Source organism: Panthera leo, chromosome C2, assembly GCF_018350215.1.
Source record: "Panthera leo isolate Ple1 chromosome C2, P.leo_Ple1_pat1.1, whole genome shotgun sequence".
NCBI lineage: Eukaryota > Metazoa > Chordata > Mammalia > Carnivora > Felidae > Panthera > Panthera leo.
Window position 1 is genome coordinate 132,648,535 of NC_056687.1, and position 24,020 is coordinate 132,672,554.

A 24,020-nucleotide genomic window follows, 5' to 3' on the forward strand; every position below is an offset into this window, starting at 1 on the left:
TTATTCAGTACTTTCTATGTCAAAGTCATCATGGTAAGGTGATTTGAGGTAGAACTTGGCTGAATATTGCTAAAAGTACTGAAAGCAACAGAAAAGATGAGTGTATAAAAGGGATATCAATGGAGGTTCACAGTCAGAGTGAACATAGGGTAGGGAGGGGGATATGATGAACTCTTGGGGGATAGAGATATTGTTGCCAAACACTGACACATAATTCAGTAACAGCATAGGGATAAATGGTAGAGCCTAAGAGAAGAGTAAGGGGAACTTCAACCAGGGATAGAAGTCCAGGGCAAACTGGAAGTTTGTGAGAAATAAATTATAAGAAGACTACATGTAATTTTAATGTCTCTTTCACAAATACTGACAGATTCTCTGAATATAACCCTAGTAGGGCCAAAGACCTGGACACGGGGCTTGTCTATTAGACCAGTCAATAGCTCCCTACTTTTACATGTTTAGCTCTCTTTAATCCTGAATGCTTAGAACAGCTGAACAGTTTTAGAAACTATGTGTCAACATTCTTCTTCTTCCATGCTGAAAGAGATAGGGAAAGGAGAATTATAAATCCCTGAATGTTTATGCTCAAAAATTAAATGAGGCCCAAGAAACACAGAATACCTTTTTTAATCCACAACTGGCCTGAAAAGTGACATTCAGTGCACCAAAGAAAACAAAGCTATCAAAGGAGGGCTCCTGAGATATACACACCCAGCTATTCTGGGAGCTCAATTAGAGGCAACCCACAAAATCTGCTGGCCTTCAATTTCATGAAAACAACTGCTTAGTTAAGTCTTAATTCTTTGGAGGTAAGAGGCCTGATGAATTCTGCTTCATGTTTAAATCCTTTAACATAAGGTGTACCAAATCATTCAGAATAGATGCTCCAAAACTATCTGGAAGGATAAGCTACAGAAGAATATTCAGAAAAGTCCCCAAGACTTAAAATATGAAAAATATACAGGCTGTGAGGAAGGGACTTCCGGATGCTACAGGAGACGGGCTTCTGGATGTTTTACTTTCAAGTTACAGAAGAAAATTGCCCATGACATAACTAGAGGCATGAATCTCTGGTGTGAGAGAAATACCAGAAGCCCAAATGTTCAGCATCTGGCTTTCAAAATGGGGACATCCGACAAGGATATTAACCTTCAAGAACCTTCATTTTTGATCATTCCTTATACTCACACTAAAGGTCAGACTTGCAATTCACTATGGATTCTGCTGCTTTTGGTTTTTTCTACTACAGGCAAAAAATGCTGGACCTTGGGGTTATCTACACAACTGGTTTGAGCTCATTTATTTTCTTCCAATGTCATATTTTACAATTTTATATAGTTTTAAAAATTAATAATCTTCCATCAAATCTTCCTTTAATTTTTTATTTTTATGTCAGAAACAGGAAAAGACAAAACCAAGAGCAGGGAGTCCTGAGGATAAGCTATGCCTATAAGAAGGGTAGCCAGCTAAATGTCTTTGTAATTAGGTAGTATGCATGGCAAATCAGGGAATGACTCTAGTATTACACATAAGGTGTCAATCCATATGTGATTTTTCTTAAGCCAGAGGAGCCAAAATAGCAGAAGGAGAATTATAACCTTTGGCAGGGAAGAGAAAAAATTCTGAGGCTCCATCACTACAAAGGGAGGAAGAGTTCTTTCAGTTTTATTTTGAGAAACTTGAAAAATGAATGTCTATATCCAGCTCTTCCTCCCAGAGGTACAACCCTAGCCTTGTAGGACTTGCAAGGTTCGTGGCAGGTTGTACTTCATCCATACTTCCACCTGCATGGTTTTAGCACCCACAAGCCTGTTCTTTTTGTGCACTTAAAAATATCTTGAGGTAGGCTCAAGATCTGCCTGCACTCTAGCTGTCCAAGTCACCTTAAGAACCAATTAATGTTTCTGTTAGTACTCTGGTTGCCTGGTTTTGGGTAGTCTACCCCAAGACTGTTTTCCCACGAGCTCTGTCAGGTTGTAGGGTGCAATTTTGCAAATCCCAAGATTTTTCAAGAACATATACATGTCACAGCAGAAAAGCCTACACTCTAAGCCTTAGTTTCTTTCTGTGAAATTACTGTTGTAGAAATCAAACACGATGTTGCCTATTCAACCCAGTGGCCCAAAATAATAGGCTTCTTAAAGCATCTTCATAACTTCTATCTTAATATTCCCATGAAAACAAGGATGGATATAAGAATGGGCTTCTAGTAAACCACCAACTAAGATTATGCTTCCCAGACTTGTGTCTAGGATGTCTCTCCCTTTAAAAGTAAACAGAATTATTTTCAAACAGCTTTAAGAAAACTGGACCTGACATGTCCCCCACTACCAGGCTGGGTCCACTTGGGCAGCAAATTTAGATATGGTGTAACTTCTCACTATCCTTAAAAACAGATGTTATACCAAATGCAAGAACTAAAATGTACAAATTTTCCTGAATACATAATGTCAAAAAATGAAACTTAAAACATACATACCCATATATGCTGCCCAATGAATTGCCCGTCTATCTTTCTTGTCAAAAGCATTAATATTGGCACCTCTAGACAAGAGTAGTTTGACCATCTGTAATAAGAATAAACACAGTTTCATCAAAATTCAGTAGAAGAACTGTTCATGAATATCCCTTATGATGACTACTCATCTCAATCTCTGTGGCACTGAATTTCTGTGTTGTAGACTAAACAGTGAAGACCCTTTAACATAATTCAATAAATAATAGGACAAAATATGAAAAAAAGATTTACAGTGCACGTTACTGAAGTCAGGCATCAGTATCTTTTAAAGATGCCCTTTTGTGTCCTGTCCTGGTATTTTATGAACAAAGAAGTACAAATATGGGAAGTCTAAAGGTGGAATATTTAACAACAGGTTTTATTTCTTTTAATAGCCCAAAGTGCTGTTAAGATGTAAAGTGCATTCTTATCCCAGAAATGTCTTAAATTTAATTCAAACACAAACGTAGTATCTACAATACGGTTAGATCCAAAGGTCACTGGGTAGTCTACTTACCTCATGATGTAGTACCTCATAGATTTCTATTCTGTCTAACCATATTTATGATAAGTTTCCCCACAGGAAAGGGCATTCCATGTTCCAAAAAAGGGGACGTATCTTGTGACCTTAACTGCAGTGAAGGCAAGGATTCTTTATGTTGCAAAAACAGAGAAACAGTGAAAACAACACTGCAGCCACTAGCACTCAGGCATGGAATCTTGGGAATGTCACTTTATCTCTGAGTTTCTGTGTCTGCAACAAAAATGAAGGATGGGCAAGCTGGCCTCAAAGGTTTTTTTGTTACTCTGTCTTTCCTTCTTTACTAAGTCTTTTATGTACACATAAACCTTACTCTTTACCATAACAATATCTAACATGAAGCAATGATTGTTGTAGAAGATAACTAAATATTGGGGTGCCTGGGTGGCTCAGTCAGCTAAGTGTCCACCTTCAGCTCACATCATGACCTCATGGTTCGTGAGTTCAAGCCCTGCGTCAGGTTCTGTGCTGACAGCTTGGAGCCTGGAGCCTGCTTCAGATTCTGTGTCTCCTTCTCTCTCTGCCCCTTCCCTGTTTGTGCTTACTCTCTCTCTCTCTCTCTCAAGAAAAAAAGAGAAAGAAAAGAAAACTAAATATTAATTTTCTTAAATTATTTCCTTTCATGGTCTGTTATCAAAGAATTCTTGACTAAACATTGATAATAAATGATAAGAAAATATTTTCTAATCTCTGTTTTCCTTTTTTACTATCTTTCTGGGAGCAAAATGAAACTGCTCTATCTTTCTGGATTATTTTTTCCACAATGCCAGAACATACTTTTCACATTGTGTTTAGCTGGCAGTGCTCTCCTTCATCTTCTGTTGTCCTTTGACCATGAAATTCAAGTGTATAGGGCTATATCTGATACGTAAACTTCAAAATTTGAGAATGTTGTGTCACAAATTTTATCATGAAAAGAAGTCGAGGATTTGCTAAAGGCAAAATTAGACAAAAATGAGCAAGACGGATATTTCTGTTTGCTACTACCATGGATTGAGTGGCTAAAAAGGGCAAGTTCATTAATAATTAGATTGGTGAGTGGGAGGATGATGGGAGAGAGAATCACTGTCTAACTGAACACTACCTACCTCACCATGTCCACTAAAAGCTGCATGATGTAATGCGGTCCTCCCCGCTCGATCAGACACGTTTACATTACTTAGAAGAGGTACCAAAGCTTCAGCACACTTTACAGCTTTATTAGCAGCAGCGATGTGTAAAGGGGTTTGCCAATTTTTGTCTCGAGCATTAACATCTGCAGAATGCTTCAAAAGTACCTGCACTGCTTCCTAAAACATATGAAGGTAAAAGTTACAAAAGACAAATGGGTTAACAGTTTTAGAAATTATATATATATATATAATATATACATATCATATATATTAAGGAATCATATATATAACTTATATATGTAATATATATATATTAAATTTAATTCAAGGTTTATATATGTAATATATATATTACATATATAAATTATATATATTAAGGAATTAAAATTTCCTAAGGAAATAAAAAGTCTGGCAGAACCTGCTATAAATGAGTCGGATTTATTCAAGAAAATAAAATATTCTGAACTAAAGGCAGTACTACTCAGAGCCATTATAAAATGCAATGAGATAAAACATTGCCCTTTTCTGTTGTCCAATTAAAGGCATACCAACATTAAAATGTGCAAGAAATACTAACAAATATTCTTTAAAAACATTCATCAGTTCTCATTTTTCTAGATGGCAAGATACAATTAATTTGTACTCTAAATAGTTTTAAAGAGAATTATTACTTTGACAATAAATACATAAAAATTTAAAACATACTGTCTCCCAAATTAATATACACGTTGTATTTTATAAAAGGAGAAATCACTATTATCTGGAGAGAAACAGACCAACAGGTAAATAAAGAAACAGATGCTGTGATGCTAACTGGTGAGAAAGTTAACAGGCAATTTAAGAGTTTAGTATCCAAAGGGATTTGTCTTCCAGAAACACAAGGAAAACTTCACAACACATCTATAAATTGGCCTCATGGCTAGATACTAAGGAATCCAGTATGCAATCTACAGTAAGCAATATAGTCAGAACTAAACTTAGCAAGAAGTTTTTCCTTGTAGTAATAATCCTATCTTTGGCAGATGAATGACAAACTATGTATGAAATAAAAAGGCCCAGAACAGAAATCATCTCAGTTCATTTACCAGGTATAACTATTTAAGTCTAGTAATAATGACCCTTGGTTTTCTTAAAAAAAAAAAAAAAAGTACATGAAAAGTGTTCGAAAGTGTCAAATAACTAAGTAGCGAGGAAGACTAAACAAAATACTATTATCTCTGATTCACACATAGCTTTCAAAGCCTTTCAAATAAAAAGTAATCAGAACTGTCTGAAATATGGGAAACAGCATAAATACTTATTAACAGGACTGACAAAGGCTAGAGAGAGGCCCAGTAACCTATCAATCTGCTAAGGAAGTCAGCCAGTCATATACATGTATATGTGCGTATATATATGTATAGGCCTACTCTAGACCCCACAATTCCACTCGTTATCTGCCCAACAGAAATTTAAAAAGACCCATCCAAGAATGTCCACAGTAGTTTTATTCAGAAGAGCCACAAACCAGAAATGCAGACAGCCATTAACAGGAAAATGGATAAACTATTGTACATCCATATAGTGAAATACTCTTCAGCAATAAAAGGAATGAACATTCAATTCACGTAATATGGAAGACTCTCAAAAATATTAAGTTGGGGGCCCTGGTTGACTCAGTCAGTTAAGTGTCTCTTGGTTTTGGCTTAGGTCATTATCTCAACAGTTAGTGAGATCAAGCCCTGAGTTGGGCTCTGCACTGACAGCACAGAGACTGCTTGAGATTCTATCTCTTTCTCTCTCTTTCTGCTCCCCTGCTCTCAAAAAACAAACACCCAAAACCAAAAGACAACCAACAACAACAAAACTTAAAAAAGTATTAAGTTGAACAAAAGAAGTCAAGATACAAGAGTACATACCGTATGGTTCCATTTTTATAAAGCTCTAGAATAAGCAAAATTATTCTATGGTGGAAGAAATCAGAACAGTGGTTGCCTCGGGGACAGGGAAGACTGACTAGAAAGGGACATGAGGTAACTTGCTGGAGTGATGGAAATCTTCCATATCTTGATTGGGAAAAAAGGTTACATGAGTGGATACATGTGTCCAAACCCAAGACTACACATGTGTTCATTTACTGTAAATTATACTTCAATGAAAAAAAGGAGTATAAAGAAAAGGATACAGACAGGAAGTGGTACAAACACACCGTCAGGATTCTCCAACTCAAGAAGGGTATATTGTGATTTGGAGGATAAAACTAACATTATCCTGGGAAATGTTAGTAGATATGTTGATGGATGTACTAGAAAATAATTAAAAACAAAATGAATTTATAATTGGATTAAGTTAGGCAAACAGTGGGAATAAGTGCCAGGCTTCCCTTATTCATTCCCACTCTGGAATTCACAGTGTATACTTCTCAAAAGTATGGAGAATATTTATGTTCCATTAGCAAGAAATAGAAAAATCAAAACTATTTTTTTGTTTTGCTGAAAAACAAGAATAAATCCAGTTAATGGTAGGTGAGGGTGGGTAAGACGGCACCTAAGAAACGCTATAAACATAGTTACCAAGATCCTAGAATCAAGACAGACCAAAGTTTGAACAAGGGGTTCACTGCTATGGACCGAATTGTGTTCCCCCACAATTCATATGTTGAAGCCCTAACCTCCCAGTGTGACTATATTTGGAGACAGTGTCTTTGGGAGGTAATTGAAGTTAAATGAGATCATAAGGGAGGCAACCTGATCTGATACTTTAGAAGAAGAGAAGTGAGAAAGATCCCCCCCCTCTTTCTCTTTACCATGTGAAGATACAGTAAGAAGTAGCAGTTTGCAAAGCCCAGAAGATAGCCCTCATTAGAAACTCTGCTGGACCTTGATCTGGGACTTCCAGCCTCCAGACTATGAGAAAACAAATTTCTGTTGTTATGCCACACAGTCAATAATATTTTGTTATGGCAACCCAAGCTGACTAACGTATCCACCATTTATCATTCACAATAGGAGGTCAGATCACAACAGCAGTAATCTTCGAAAATTCAGAAAAAAACAAATCGCTACAGACTGGAGGGAGACATTAAACCATACCAAACGCGGATTTCTAGAAATTACAATCAATAAGCCTGCTGTCAGAACTAGTAAAACTCTAGATCATATTATCAGCACATTATAAGTATTTAGAAAATAATATAGGAATAATAAAAGGTATATACGGTTCCACTAATGATAAATATTACCATAGCAACCTTAATTCCAATTTTTCCATTATTAGAGGCTATGTATGAGTAAGAAATACTCCAGGTGTGCCTTGACTTTAAAAAATCAGCTAAGTAGGGCGCTCGGGTGGCTCAGTCGATTAAGCAACCGACTTTAGCTCAGGTCATTATCTCATGGTCCATGGGTTTGAACTCCGTGTTGGACTCTGTGCTGACAGCTCAGAGCCTGGAGCCTGCTTTAGATTCTCTCTCTCTCTCTCTCTCTCTCTCTCTCTCTCTCTCTCTCTGCTCCTTCCCTTTTCATGCTCTGTATCTCTCTCTCTCTCTCTCAAAAATAAACATTAAAAAAAATTTTTTTAAGAAAAAACTCAGCTAAATATCCTATGACACAGATTTTAATAAAATTATGACATATGGGGTGATGACAAAAGGTTAAATAATTTTATCCAAAGAGTATTTATTCATTGCTTGGGGTCCACCTAGAAGAGTTTCTACAGCACTAGCTGTCCCTGGCTCTACCTTTTTAAAAGCAATTGTTACCAATGATTTGAAGTCAGGCATGGGAAAAAGAAGGGCTAACACATTCGCAAATAAACGTAATAGTGGGAGGGACTGCTAATATCTCATGTGATAATATAAACTTGGGGTCTTGACAGAACTAAGATGTAATTCCTAAAGTTAAAAAAGTAAATGTATATCTTCCAGAGGATTTAGCAGTGTGATGTGGCTTCTTAAAAAAAACAAGCTAAAAAAAACCAAAACAAGAACACACAAAAAGCCCTAATACTCAGTAATCAATTTATTCAGAAGAATACTCAGCATTGAGAGAGCTAAATTGTATGCTCCGACTTGAAGAATGGCAGTCACAAATCACCACTGGAGATGAGATGAGTCAGCCAGCCAATACGATGAGGTGTGTGGAAGCCATGTCACTGAGGGAGAGTGAGGAGTTTAGGATTTGTAACCCAAAGCAGCCTTTCTCAACCCAGGTAAAGTGCAGGAATTAAGCACTAAGGCATCCTCTTTGTGATGAATTAACTTCTCCACTAGTTTCCAAAGGCCTTGGAGGATTGGCACCCTCTTTAGGGCTTTCTTCTCTCACAGTACTTCAAAAACATGAACCAAAGCTGCCTAAAATTTTGTCTTTTCCATACCCTTCTGTGGCTATATTTCCTTATTCAATGAAATTAAGTACAGCACTCTTTTGCTCTCAGGATGTAGTAGAAAAAATGAAAAGAACATGGGTGCAACTGGTATTCTTGACTAGGTTTCCTACAAAAGAATACTACTACACAGCCCAGTAATTTTTAGGCTGAAAGCATACTCAAGAAACTTATTAAGATCACTGCTTTCTAACCTACAGCTTGCCTGTAAGTTCAGGCTAAGTACATAGTTTTAAAAAATCAGCTGTTAATCTTTGGGCGGAACCTGCTACCTTCCTCTAATATTAATTATCTTAAGAATTTCTGGTCTGTTTTAATTATCTTAAGAATTTCTGGTCTGTTTTACAATCTCTACAAATATGCAAAGTGTCCCTTATGACTTAATTTGGCAAAACTCCATTAATTTTAATAATCATATTCCCAAGGGTCATACTAAAAACTGGATAGGTATGACTAACTTATTAATAGGTCCCAATGACAGTAATGTTTATCTTCCTTAACTGCCTTGTTTACAGAAACTCTTTATAAGAGGGCTAACCACAAACTTAACATTACCAAGGAATTTCAGAATTCAAAATATTTTGGTTAATGTCTTAGTTTTCATGATAATCCCCAGATCTGCCTAAGATCACAGAGCTAGAAAGTGGCAAGTGATATCTGTAGCCAGTTTCTCCAGATCCAAGTTGCACATTCCAGCAGCTACAGCACATCACAGACCCAGATGTGGTAAGATGTGCTCCAGTGCACCACCCACGGTTCTCTCCCTCCCGTTCCTCCCAACTAGGAGGCTACAGCTAACAGACTGCCGCAGTCACGTTGCAGGGTTTGAAATCCCTCCCAGCCGCTCACCCTCTACTTCTCTTCACTTGTTTAATTCGTGTTCTGGGTTCAAGATGTAGTTCATAATGAGAAATACAAAGAAAAGTGAAGAGATAAGAGTTCTTTGGACACAATGCATTTTTAAAATGCACCGAATACATTTTAGAAAGAGTAAAATGACAGAAACAAGAGGGTCTAGGTTTTCATCCCATTTCTGCTACTCAAAAGTTGAGTGGTTTCTGGCAAATGATGAACTACAATTCCCTCAAAATATCTATCCTACAAGGATGTCATGAGGACTAGAAGTATGAAAAACATAAAAATGAATGTTCTCCAAAAATGTCAGTTATCTTGAAGAGTAAATAGTATAGGGTTACAAATAAGAAGAAGCTGTTCTTCCCCATAAGACACCTAGAATTGTTAGGTTATATATTTAGAACTGGTAAGATGTGAGATCGAGCAATGTTTTTGAAGCTAATTTCAGTGTTTAACCAAACAATACTTCAATGAATCGTTATATACTGCTGAGATTATTTCTTGATTACACTCAGCAGAACCTCTGCAGCCTGTCCAGTAGAGATACGATTGAGGAGGATTTTATAAGATAACAAATAATTTCTCTTGTAGGACATATACAAGGAGGGTTTTCTATTCTTTGCTATTTCAGACTCTTCAAGAGACCTTAGTCACAAAAGAGAAATGGGGAACACTTAACTTGGTTTGTACAAATTCTAAAGTCAAATAACCAATCTAGGTATTTTCAGTTGCTTTTTCCTACTTGTGAAAACACAGAATTTTAATATGGGCTCACAGGCAGGCCTACTATAATGTTTTTATATATGATGTATTTACTAAGAGAAATTTCATACCTCACTACAAGATGCAACTGCTCTGTGTAAAGGTGTCAACCATTTGCTGTCTTTGGCATTAACTCTAGCTCCTGCAACAAGAAGAAAAAAATAAATTGAAATATTTTACATAAAATATTTTAAATAAATTTCCTGAAATATTAGTTATATATAGTCCAAATTGGGTAAGTAACAACTGAAAAAGTAGTACTTCATTTTTTTATACTTTCTGCTAATAAATTACCATTAAATCACAAAACAAAATTCTCCAATAAGGTATTAGCTCTTTTTATTAAAAATAAAAGAAACATCCTTTTATATATAGACTAGAAAAGCACCTTTATACAGAGCATATTAAAGTAAAAATAAGATCCCATTTTAAATCGTGTCTTAAAAAAGTCAAATACTTAATAAGAATACTCCTATCTAAAACGCAGACCATTACAAAGTCTTCATTACATTTCTTTACTAGGAATCTATCATGGTATAAAGCAATATAATATCAAAATAGTTCTTCAATGAGGATAAAAACTGCATTGGGTATTCCTGTGTAAAATGGATACAATGGCTACCGACTTAAGGAAAAAAAACTGAGAAAGAAATGAATGAACCCACATGTCTTTCTAGGTTACACCTAAAGGTTTAAATAATTACAAAAATATCAACTACGTACAGTTACTTAAAAATCATTGCTGGGGCACCTGGGTGGCTCAGTCGGTTAAGCATCAGACTTGGTCTCAGGTCATGATCTCACAGTTTGTGAGTTCGATCGAGCCCTGTGTCAGGTTCTGTGCTGACAGCTCAGAGCCTGGAGCCCGCTTCAGATTCTGTCTCCTCTCTGCCCCTCCCCTACTCACACACTGTCTCTCTTTCTCTCTCTCAAATATAAATCAATGTTAAAAAAATTATAAAAAGTCACTGGCAATGGATAAAAATTATCCTTAATAGAATATAAATACATTTAGTGAGACCAAAAAAAAAAAAAAAAAAAAAAAAAAAAAAAAAAAAAAAAAAAAAAGGAGGGAAAAATCTATTGGCTATATAAAATCCACTGATTTTGTACCTAAATCCCAACCAAACAGAAGCAGCAACCAAACTGTAGCATCAGTGTATATCTAAGTAAAAACACACAGCCCCAGCTCTTAAAAGTGTAGAAGGACTGGCAATAGGTCCTACACTATAAACAATCCTATATTTATATCCAAGATCATTACTAGCTAGTAAGAAAGGCCTTTAGATATCTAGTCCAAACTCCTTATTTTCTAGATGATGAAACACAGGTACAGTGGATAGCTTAACATCAAAGTATAGTAGAACCAAGGCTAAATTCAGATGTCTAATGTTTACACTGTATGTTTTGAGTGTGAGGTTCCAGGGAATAATCAAGTGCAGTGACTCGAAGTTACAGCTCTAATAACTACTAGCTATGGGTTCCTAACTAGCTGTGTGATCCCTCTCAACCTGTTTCTTCATCTATAAAGCAGATCTCCTAATACCTTGTTACAAAGATTAACATGATAAACACACAATACATGTTTATTAGAATAGATTTAAAAGTCTTGAATCTGAGAGAAAAATGAAATGAAATGTAAGTGTATAAAACCATCCACAAATGTAAGAAGTTGAAATTCTGAGAGTAGCTAAACTCTGAGCAGTGACAGTGAGGACACTGAAAGAATCAAGAACCAACATGAGAGCTTTTCATGATTGTTCAGTTAGGCTTTGGGTGAAAGACAGGGGCTCAGCAAAATGAAGAACAGCTACAGAGAGTAGTATAATATTCATGTAATAAACATCTGAACAACCATCTGCTAGGCTCTTGGGAGACCAAAATGGTTAAAACACAGACTGCCTGAGTACAATAAAGTCAGCATTTATTTTGTGTAAGATCATCATCAAAAATCATCATGTAGATAGTGCAAACATTTTAAATGTTTACTGGTTAGGAGGTTAGAGTCCTTAGAGACAATAAAGGGGCAATATAGAAGCTAGGCTTCTTCATTCTCCCATTTATCTGGTTGGAATTTCAATTCTTCTCCATTATCCTTGTACCTCTCTCTACAATTTTTTATTTATGTGTATAGTTGAAAGGCAAGAATTGGCCTTAAAGCCTCAAAGGTAGTGACACACTCAGAAAAGACAATTACTCTGGACAAAGGCAGAAAAGAATGAGGCCTGATTATGGATCTTCAGCAAATGGGAAGGGTCAAAAGTCTGGTTGCAGATATTAATTAACAAGGAAATAGAATGTGGCTGTCATGAAAAATGAGAAGAATCTTTATGTGCTGATAAAGATCTGAGAAATAAAAAGTGAAAAAAGCAGTGAGAACTGTTCGAATAATATTCTTTAATTTTATGTAGAAAATGGAAGAGATAAGTATCTACGGAAAAGATAAATATCTATATTCATATTTGCTTTATATGCAGAAGGAAACTCTGGAGGAACACTAAGACATTAATAACAGTGGTTGCCTATACATTTGTGTAGGTGGTGGGGTACAATGAGAACTGTGTGATAGAGGACTGGGGTAGAAAGGCAACTTCACTGTACCACATACCTTTAAATATATATTTAAAATTTTTAAAATAAAATTGAAATACGACTTACTAAAAAAAAAAAAAATGTACTGAAGAAGGAATAAAAGGAATGGCCATAAAAAATTCCAAGAATTTGGCTTCAAGTGCTTCAAATTGGAAAGTAACTAGGAAGAAAGTAGTTTTGTCTTTCTTTGGAACAGTTATCACATACATAGTTGAAGGACGAAAATCCAATTTTCATGGCCATTTGTCAGCCCAAAGTAAAAGACTCTGCTGGTACCATTTTTCCACTTTAAGTTATGATAATTAAGTAGTCTTTCTTTCTCTTCACTTATTTTTTTTTAATGTTTTTTTTAATGTTTATTTAATGTTTCTCTTTGAGAGAGAGAAAGAGGGAGAGAGAGTAGGGGAGAGGCAGAGAGAGAGGGAGACACAGAATCTGAAGCAGGCTCTGAGTTGCCAGCACAGAGCCTGATGTGGAGTGTGAACCTACAAACTGTGAGATCATGACCTGAGCCAGTCTGACTCTTAACTGATTGAGCCACTCAGGTGCCCCATCTCTTCACTTTTAATAACAAATTTTATTGTTTTTATTATTTTTTAAATGTTTATTTTTGAGAGAGAGAACGTGAGCGGGGGAGAAGCATAGAGAGGGAGACACAGAATTGGAAGCAGGCTCCAGGCTCTGAGCTGTCAGCACAGATCCTGATGTGGGGCTCAAACTCATGAACTGTGAGATCATGACCTGAGAGGCAAATTCGGACACTTAATCGACTGAGCCACCCAGGTGCCCCATAATAACAAATTCAAAGTTAATTTATCAAAAAAACATGAGTGACTGTAACAATCCACTGATAGTTTACTGAGGATACAAAATACTACTACTTGCTATTAATGTAACAGGCAACTTGATTAAAAAATCTGGCTTGTTCTTTGTAGATTCTAAAGATAGTTATCTGAAGGAAGAGGAGCACCATAGGATTTTAGACATCTGATCATATCTTTTTCAGAAGACACTCATCTTTTGTTTAAACCATGTGTTTCTTCTAATAGCATTAATCAAATGTTTTAATTCCCTGGAAATTAAAAGTCAAGTAGATGAGAAATGGTTGAACTACTTCTAAGGACACCAACAGAATATCTCGCCTGCCCACATCCATTAATTAGTATGCGCTTTACATATTAACAGGCAAATACAGCATAGCAATGCACATTATAAGAGCAGCAGTGGGTATAAAATGAAAATGGAGTAAGAGCAACAAGCATGGCGGCACACTTCAGATGGCCAGGCTCCCAAAAATCATCTTAGGAGAATTGTGAAGGTAACCAGACTTCTGTTCTACACAGAGGGCTCCAAAATTAACTATATATTCATAAACACAAACTACAAAGTCATTCCACTAATGGAAAATATATTTCTAGAGTAAAGTTTACTAGTCTAATAGCTGAAAACCAGTCACAATGGCTAACAATGAAGATGGAGACAGAGGAAAAAAGATCATATCAACTTAAAACATAAAACAGCCTTCAAAGAGAGAAAATCAAAATGTAACAGCTCTAGTGACTACACCACATACTCTATACATGGCAGAGTACAATATTTGTGGTTTCTAAATCACCAAGAAAGAATTAATTCCTTTACTATTTCCTAATCATCAAAACAGAAGAGAATATATAACAGCAGCTCCATCCCTAGTGTTGAAGTTAGGTTACTGGGAGGCCCTCGGGTAAGAGGAAGAACTGCTGAGAAATTGAAGAAAATTAAGATAGGAATTTAAGAATGGTATTACTGACTACTGCAAACCAACATTTACAGAAAATCTCTCAGTGCAAGAAGCACATTTCATTAAATCCAAGACAGTTATGTCCAATAGTATACCAAATACTTTCTTTACGAGACTCCCCCCGCCGCCACAAATCCACGTATAAGGGAAATCTATGAGCCTTCCCTTAAGATAATAAATAAGCGGCCAGCACATATGCCATGTCAAATATCTGAATTTGGATCCATCTTCCCAGAGTAGAAATGTGATTAGATTTCTGCAATATTAAAAGCAAAAAAGAAAACAAGCAAACAAAAAACTGCAAGGTAACCAAAACAGGTTGTATCCATTTGATACCAGAGTTAATGATTATATAGAAAAATTCAGATAACCAGCTTCTCTTTTCATTTCACACAGTCTTTTCATTTAATAATGCATATATATAAAAATGTACTCTGACAGTTTATAAAAGAAAAAAAATTAAGGTGAGATTTCCAAGATTAAGCAAATGCCTAGTTCATTTGAAGATAAACAGGAAAGTAATTTTTTTAAAAATCTGATTTACTTACATCAGTCTATTCTGGGCTCTAGACAACAGTGTAGCTGAAGAGAGGTCTGCACTCATGAAGAGACAGTCAGGGGTTAGTGGAAGGAGCCGGGGAGCAGGAACTGTGATCTAATAATGGCTCTGTAACCAGCAGGCTGTGTGACCTGGGGCTGTTCCCCACAACCCAGACCTTCATGTTGTTAATCATAATCCCTGTCTCCTATGCCTTGCTGTGTACATGGAGGGTGGGGTAGAGGGCGAGGGAGGATGGGCCCCAGGTTGAAACAACAGAGGGAGCTCCTGTTTCCACAAAGTGGGTTCCACACGTCAGGAACTCAGATCAGGAGCATCCCACTTGACTCTAGGTCTCAACTCATCTGTTTTTTCCCCTAATCAGTCAACAAAATGTGCCAAATCTCTGAGCTTTGAAAACTCAGTTATTAGTAAAACAAGGGTTTTGCTAAGTGATCTGTATGATCCATTTCTAGTTACAACATTCTATTCTATTTTGAAACAGGTACCCAGAATGAATTATTTCATACTTATTAAAATACCTTGCCCTACCTTAACATTAGGTAGATGAGGTAGCATCTTCATAATCTATACCAGGGTGTCTTCAAATTACAGCCCACAGATTGCCAACCACCTACTGGGTAAATAAAGTTCTACTGCAATACAGCTACACCTATTACAATGTTAACTATGTGGCTTTCACATCAGAGGAGTAGAATTAAAAGTAGTTGCCAGGTGTCTGTCTGGCCCTTTACATAAAAAGTCTATTGACCTCTGAGCTAGGCTAAGTACTTGATAGTAGATATTATTAAAGTTATTTCTATTGTCAAGGTGTTTATAATCATTATAAGTACTCCCACTAATAATATTCTCAAGCTTCTCCTTACAGAGAATAATTCTCTTTGCTACTCCTAAGCTTCAGAGGAGACTGTCCAAATCCAGTGAGCTGGGCCAGGAGCCAAACACTTTCATTACTCTTTTCAAACTGGAAATAATGCTTTCCTTTGGCTGCCTACCACAAGCAGTGGTAAAAGCTTCAGATTCTGTTTTCAGGTTGGGAGTGGAATAAGCAAAAAACAATTACATTTCCACTTTTCCACCTGCAATGCTAAAAAACAAACAAACAAACAAACAAACAAAAAATCCAAAAGCTGCTGAACTGTATCATTTATGATGGTATTATGGACACCAGATACCGTGGTTAAACTGTGTCCCCTCCACCCTTCCCAAATTCATATGTTGAAGTCCTAAACCCAGCATCTCAGAATGAAAACTTATTTGAAAACAGGGTCTCTACAGAGATAAGTTAAAATGAGGTTATTAAGGTGGGCCCTAATCTAATATGACTGGTATCCTTTCAAGCAGAAGAAATGTGGACTCAGATATGTACAGACAGAAGACACAAAAAGAAATGGTCATCTACAAGCTATGGAGAGAGGCCTAGAACAGATCCTTCCCTCACAGCCTCATAATAAGTGATGCCACCAAAACCTTGATCTCAGACTTTTAACCTCTAGAATTATGAAAAAATAAATTTCTGCTGTTTAAGTCACTCAACTTGTGGTACTTTTTTATAGCAGCCCTAGCAAACTAATATACCAGCAATGAAGGTTTTCAAGGGCCACATACTTTATGTCTAATTCCTAATACCAAAAACGTAATATTCGTATTTCCTTATTAAGGACTATATTTTCTATAACAGACTAACCAAATGAATTTTTGACTTACACAACACAGTCATTTACCAGTTAATCACACACTAGAAACAGTCTGAGGTACTGCTAAACCTATCATTTTAAATACAAGCATTAAATGAATAGCTGTCATAAAAATATATATAGTTTGTAGCCAAGAACATTTAGTCCTTAAAACAGAAGTTCTTCACTAAAAGTAATTATCTACACAAATTTTGCTAAGTCAGTGGGCAGAATGGAGGGGGCAGAGTGAAGAGGGGAGCAAGACTACAGCAGAGTAACTTTTGGCCAGTTATTATATCTAAATACCTTAGTTTCCCTCTCTATAATAATAATACCTTCACAGAGTTAAGAGTGAAAAAGTAAATTTAGAATAGTACTTGAAAGGTAGTAAGAGCACAAAGTTTCCTCTTACTATTTTACCTCAAAAAATAATAACTGTGAAGTTAATTCCACTAGACTCCAGTGTTACTATAGATTCTACAGAAGGATTTACTTGTTTGATTACACATAACACGTCAAGAATGATACCCCTGATCCAAAAATCTTGGAGGTGCATCATGTACAAATGTATGATTTCCAATGAATTTAGTTCTGGACTGCAGGTTAAAGAGAGTCTGTAGTTTTGCTCTTAACAAAAAACCTAACCAAAATATAAAAGAGAATATGAGGAAATAACATCCTTAATACAACGAGAAAACAGTTGCACCTGTAAACCAAACTATGAAAATTTCCACCAAATACAGTGAAATCTATACCAAAATGAGGGAGGATACCAAATGAAGCTTCTTTGGATTTGGGGAAGGCCACGGAGTCTTCTAAAAGAATGTGTTTGTGTGTATGTGCATCTGTCCTTTTTTCCCTGCTGTGTCCCAGAACCTCTTTCTAACAATCTTTTAGATGATCTACAGCAGTATGTGGGTAATTCACAGAACTCTAACTTCACAATACAGAAGAACAAAGTGGGGCAGTTCTAAAAGAGGGACCAACCAGGCATCTTTACTACTTTTGACCCAAATGAAGATGGAGGGTAAGAGCCAAACACCAGCAGATGACTACCTAAGGACCTGTGATCTAAGGAGGTAATGACATGAAGTACGCAAAGAACTGAAGGAAGCTCCTCTGCTAGACTGAGAAAACCCATTTAGCGTGAGAGCTACTGGAACAGACAAACCTAACTGATGCTCACTTTTTGCCCCTGCCTACTCTATTTGTTAGCAAATAGCTGTTTCAGAGAGAAGAATATTCTTCAAAGATACGTAAAGATGCAGCATGGGACACTAGGGAAAATATATATGGGAGCAGAATAAACTGAGCAAACAGTCAATAGGTATATCTGAAAGAAATTATCCCAGGAAAGCAGAGGATGAATCTATAAACTACTCTATACACAACCTCAGAGAAAGTAAGCTCTGAAGAGAGACCTTAAAGAGTTCCAAGACAGAGGAAAAACAATGCAAAGGGATGAGAGCTGGCAGAGATAAGAAAGAAAGAAGGAAAATAAGACATTCATAGATAAAAGCCTAGAAATTACAGAAGGTAAAATAAACATGATTTAAAACACAGCCAGGAATCTGAACCACAGTCAAAAAACCTACATCAGACCAGGTCACTTCCCTCAAAAACTCTCCTTTGGCTTTCCACGTCACTTTAAGGGCCAAACCAAGTCTTTGCCAAAGCCTATAAGGCCACACATGATCTGGAACCTTGCTACCTCCTCCACTTCTTTTCCTGTTTTTTGCACTTGCCTCCAAACATGCCACCACCTCAGGGTGTCTGGTCTTGTTCTCTCCATTTCCTCTAAATATCTGCATGGTGTACAAGGTTTGCTTCCTCATCTCCTTCATTTATCTGCTCAAATGTCATATAACACTGAATCTTTTCCTAATAACCTAATATAAAACAGGAACTGATCCCCACCCAATATACTATTGCTTTAATCTTCTCATAGCAATTATCACTTACAAGACAAGCTACAGGTATTAACTTCTGACTCCTCCATCAAAACAAACTCCATGAAGGCTGGGACTTCCATCTATTTTATTTACTGCTCTACCCACAGCACCTAGAATAGTGCTTGATACACAGACACGCTCATTAAATATTTGATGCATGAATGAAGGACAATAACCTAAAACTAAAAGGAAAAGATAAAATTACAATCAGAGAAAAAAGCTCATAGAAAAATATACAGTAGAAAAAATTTACTGACAGAAAAACACAGAAATAAAATATTCAAAGATTCAGTGGACAATAAACATGAAATAAAAATCTAAGTTTTAGGGGCATCTGAGTGGCTCCATCGGTTAGTCTTGATTTTGGCTCAGGTCATGATCTCATGGTTCGTGAGTTTCAGCCCTGCATTGGGCTCTGCACTGACACTGCAGAGCCTGCTTGGGATTCTGTTTCCCTCTCTGCCCCCACCCCCCTGCTCACTCTCTTATCACTCTATCAAAATAAAAATAAACTTTAAAAAAAAATCTAAATTTCAGAGCTAGAAGTGCATACTGACATTTCCCAGCAAAAATAATCAACAGATTTAGCCTACGTAAGTTAGTACTGGATTTTAGGGATAAAGAATTGAATCCTACAGGCATCCAGGCAAAAGAGAAGTGACCATAATGGTGGAGGTGGTATTGGGGGCAGGGGGGGTGGGGGAGGGGGGGGGGAGAGTGGGGAGATGGAAATGGTCAGTAGAGAAGAGCCTGATCCAAGACTTGCATTTAATGCTAGAAGATACTGAAGTAACATCTATAAAGTTGAGAGTAGAAAGCATGAATCAAGAATTTTATAAGTAGCCAATCTACCTTTCAGTTAAATAAAAAAGGCAACAGTCCCAAATAAATAAGAATGAGCTCTTACTGAAAATTAAAAAAAAAAAAGAAATAACAACAACAACAACAAAAAAACACCCAGCCCCCAACAACTTGATGCTGTCTATACAACCAAGAGATACACAAAAATAAAAAAACCTGGGGCTAGAGAAGCAATGGATAAAGACTGGGGGTGTGTGTGAAAACAGTGGGAATTCTGATTACAAAATAGAACGTAAAGTCATAATTCTTGACAATGAAAACACAAGAGTGAAACAAATTAGAGAACACGGTTTCCTACTTCCCACCATAGGAAATCAGAAAACAATCAAAATCCAAACACGAACATGGAAGGACAGGACTATAGGCTGATGTCAACCTTTCTATCTTCTTCATTTTTCATTTCAGAGAAATATGTAGCAACAAATAACCTTGTTATCAACACCAAAGTAGTTTTTATAATATAAAATTAATGCATTTACTTTATTGTGTTTTTATTCAAGCATATCATGACTTTGGTATAATACAAGAGCTAAATGGGGATTGTTTCACATTAATTTTCTTAAGATTATTATTTTTTTAATTTAAATTCAATTTAGTTAACATACACTGTAGTCCTGGTTTCAGGTAGAACCCAGTGATTCATCTCTTACATATGATACCCAGTGCTCATCCCAAAAAGTACCTCTTTAATGCCCATCCCCCCACCATTATGACTATAAAATGTCACTAATTACTATTATTTTCCATTTTTTAATGTTTATTTGAGAGAGAGAGAGAGAGCGCGCGCACGCACACATGAGTGGGGGAGGGGGAGAGAGAGAGGGAGACACAGAATCCAAACCAGACTCCAGGCTCTGAGCTGTCAGCACATAGCCCGATGTGGGGCTTGAATTCAGACCCGAGATCATGACCGGAACCAAAGTCAGACACTTAACTGACTGAGCCACCCAGGCACCCCAAAATGTCACTAATTATTAACATGAAAGGCAGGAGCAATCTGCCCTGAACTTTCTATGTTAACAGTTTTCACCGCTAACATGGGCAGATTAGCCTACTTTTGTTGCCTACTTTCTCCTCTCCATGTATTCCATTCTCTTCTTTGTTTAGAGACTCGATCAGGTCAAACACCTAGTTTCAATTCTAATTCCTAAGTAAACTTATTAAAAGTTCATTCAATATGATTATAAAGTTGTTTGATGGACACAGAATTTGAAATCAAGGGTATGGAAATCAGAGTCTAACCTGGGCCTCAACAACCACAGCTTTCACACCAAATTTAAGTAGAACTCTTAAAGTACCACTACACAAACTTAAAGTCTACTTTTGCAGATTTAAAGTATACTATTTGGAGACTACTGTATTGAGTGATATTTATACTTTTCCTCACAGTTTTATTGCAATATAACTGACTTATTGACAACAAATTTGATATTAAAAAAAGATATAATTGACTTATATAAAATGTATTAGTTTAAAACATACATGATTTGAAACGTATATTGTGAAAAAATTACAGTAAGTTAACATCCATCACCTCAAATAGTTAAAAAAAAATTTTGTGACAACTTTGACGATCTACTCTCCTATAACTTTCAAATATACATTATTGTTTACTATAGTCAACATGCTATACATTACATCCCCAGGACTTACTTATAACTAGTAGTTCCTACCTTTTGACTGCCTATACTCATTTCCCCCAACCCTGGCAACCAGCAATTTCTTCTGTTTCAATGAGTTCAGTTTTTTTCAGATTCCACATATAAGTGAGAATATGCATTACTTATCTTTTTCTAACTTATTTCATTTAGCATAATGTTCTCAAGGTCCATCCATCTTGTTGGATCATTGACCAGTTATCTTTTTTATGGCTGAACAATATTCCAGTGTACACATACACACGATTTCTTTATCCATCCATTGACAGACATGTAGGCTATTTCCATGTCTTGCTTATTGAGAATAATGCTGCCATTAACACGCGAGTGCAGATATCTCTTCTAGATAGTGATTTCATTTCCTTTGGGTATACACTCAGAAGTGGAATTGTTGGATCCTATGGTAGGTAGTTCCATTCTTAATGTTTTGAGGAACCTTCATACTGTTTTCCACGGTAGCCCTACCAATTTACACTCCTACCAACAGTACACAAGGCTTTCCTTTTCTTTACATTCTTGCCAAAACTTTTCACCTCATCTTTTTCATAAAAACCATTCAAATGAGTGTGAGACGATATGTCATTGTGGTTTTGCTTTGCATTTCCCTGATGAATAGTGATGATGAGCATCTTTTCATGTATCTGTCAGCCATATGTAGGTCTCTTTTGGAAAAATGTCTTTCCAGTTCCTTTGCCCAAGATTTAATCAGACTGTTCTGCTATTGATTTGTGTGAATTTTCTATATTTTGGATATCAATCCCTTATGAGATACATAATTTTAAATATTTTCTCCCATTCTGTACATTGCCTTTTCATTTTGTTGGTTTCCTTTGCTGTACTGAATGAAACCTTTTAGTTCAATGTAGTCCCTGCTTGTTATTTCTGCTTTTGGTGTCAAATCCAAAAAAATCACTGCCAAGACTGAGGTCAAAGAGCTTACCCCCTACAATTTCTTCTAGGAATTTTATGGTTTCAAGTCTTTAATCCATTCTTAGTTGATTTTTGTATATGGTAGGAGACAGTGGTAAGGTTTCATTCTCTGCATGTGACTGTTCAGTGTTCCCAACACCATTTATTGAAAAAACTGCCCTTAACCCATTGCATAGTTTTGGCTTTGTCATAAATTATCATATACACATGGATTGAGTTCTGGGCTTTCTTTTTGCTCCACTGATCTGTGTGTCTATTTTTATGCCATTACCATACTAGTTTGGTTACTACAGCTTTGTATATAGTTTGAAATCAGAAAATGTGATGCCCTTAGCTTTGTTTTTCTTTTCCAAGATTGTTTGGGTTATTTGGGGTCTTTGTGGTTCCATACAAATTTCAGTACTGTTTTTCCTACTCCTGTTACAATGCCATTGGAATTTTGATAAAGACTGCATGCATTAAAGCTGTAGATTGCTTCGGGTAGTATACAGATTTAACAATATTAATTCTTGTAATTCATGAGCATGGAATATCTTTCCATTTATTTTTATCTTCTTCAATTTCTTTCATCAATGACTTATTTGTTTTCAGTATACAAATCTTTTACCTCCTTGATTAAATTTGTTCCTACCTATCTTACTCATTTTGATGCACTTTATATCTTTTTGATGGGACTGTTTTCTTTATTTCTCTTTCTGATAGTACATTATCAATCTATAGAAAGAAACACAATGATTTATGTATACTAATTTTGTATCCGGAAACTTTACTGAATTTATTAGTTCTAACAGTTTTTTGGTGAACTGTACAGTTTTCTATATATAATGTCATGTCATCTACAAATAGAGATAGTTTCACTTATTTCTTTTCAATTTGGATGTCTTTAATTTCTTTTTCTTGCCTATTTGCTCTGCCTGGGATTTCCAGGATTATGTTGAATCAAAGTGAAGAGAGTGGGTACCTCCATCTTGTTCCTGATTTTAGAGGAAAAATGTTCAGCTTTTCACTGTTGAGTATGATGGTAGCTGTGGGTTTGTCATATATGACTTTCATTAGATTGAACACTATGTTGAGTGTTTTTATCATGAATGGATGATGAATTCTGTCAAATGTTTTTACTGCACTGAGATGATCATGTAATTTTTATCCTTCATTTTGTTAATGTGGTGCTTCTCAATGATTTGCAGATGTTGAACCATTCTTACATTCCTGCAGTAAACCCCACTTGAAAATGGTGTATGATCCTTTTAATGTACTATTGAATTTGGTTTACTGATATTGTGTTGAGGATTTCTGCATCTGTGTTCATCAGGAATACTGGACTATAATTTTCATTTCTCGTAGTATCCTTGTCTGGTTTTGTTATCAGGACAATGCTTGCCTCATAAAAAAAGAAGTCTGGAAGTGTTCCTTCTTCTTCCTTAAAATTTGGTATAATCTACCAGTGAAGCCATCTGTCTTGACTTTTCTTTGTTAGGAGGTTCTTGACTACAGACTCGATCTCCTTACTAGTAATTGGTCTGTTCAGATTTCCTATTTCTTCATGATGCAATCTTGGTAGGTTGTATGTTTGTACAAATTTATCCATTTTTTCTTGGTTGTCCAATTTGTTGGTATATAACTATTCATTGTCGCTTACGATCCTTCATATATACATATTTTTTAATGTTTATTTTTGAGAGACAGAGTGTGAGCAGGGGAGGGGAAGACAGAGAAGGAGACACAGAATGGGAAGCAGGCTCCAGGCTCCCAGCTGTCAGCACATAGCCTAATGCGGGGCTCAAACTCATGAACCCCAAGATCATGACCTGAGCCGAAGACGGATGTTTAACCGACTGAGTCACCCAGGCGCTCCTGATCCTTTTGTTTCTGTGGGATCCGTT

General features: G+C 36.3%; 1 protein-coding gene across 10 annotated transcripts in view; it reads right to left on the reverse strand.

Annotated features, from left to right (window-relative positions):
* Window positions 1-24,020, reverse strand: part of ANKRD28 (ankyrin repeat domain 28) — a 197,848-nt gene that overhangs the window by 56,703 nt on the left and 117,125 nt on the right. For 6 of the 10 annotated variants that reach the window (XM_042903087.1, XM_042903088.1, XM_042903086.1 and 3 more), the window contains 3 exons: window positions 10,201-10,271; window positions 4,127-4,327; window positions 2,480-2,567 (listed from right to left, as the gene is read on the reverse strand). In XM_042903087.1, coding sequence (XP_042759021.1) covers window positions 2,480-2,567; window positions 4,127-4,327; window positions 10,201-10,271 — 360 coding nt within the window. The remainder of the gene's footprint in view (window positions 1-2,479; window positions 2,568-4,126; window positions 4,328-10,200; window positions 10,272-24,020) is intronic. The other 4 variants (XM_042903092.1, XM_042903094.1, XM_042903091.1 and 1 more) reach the window with 1 other exon arrangement.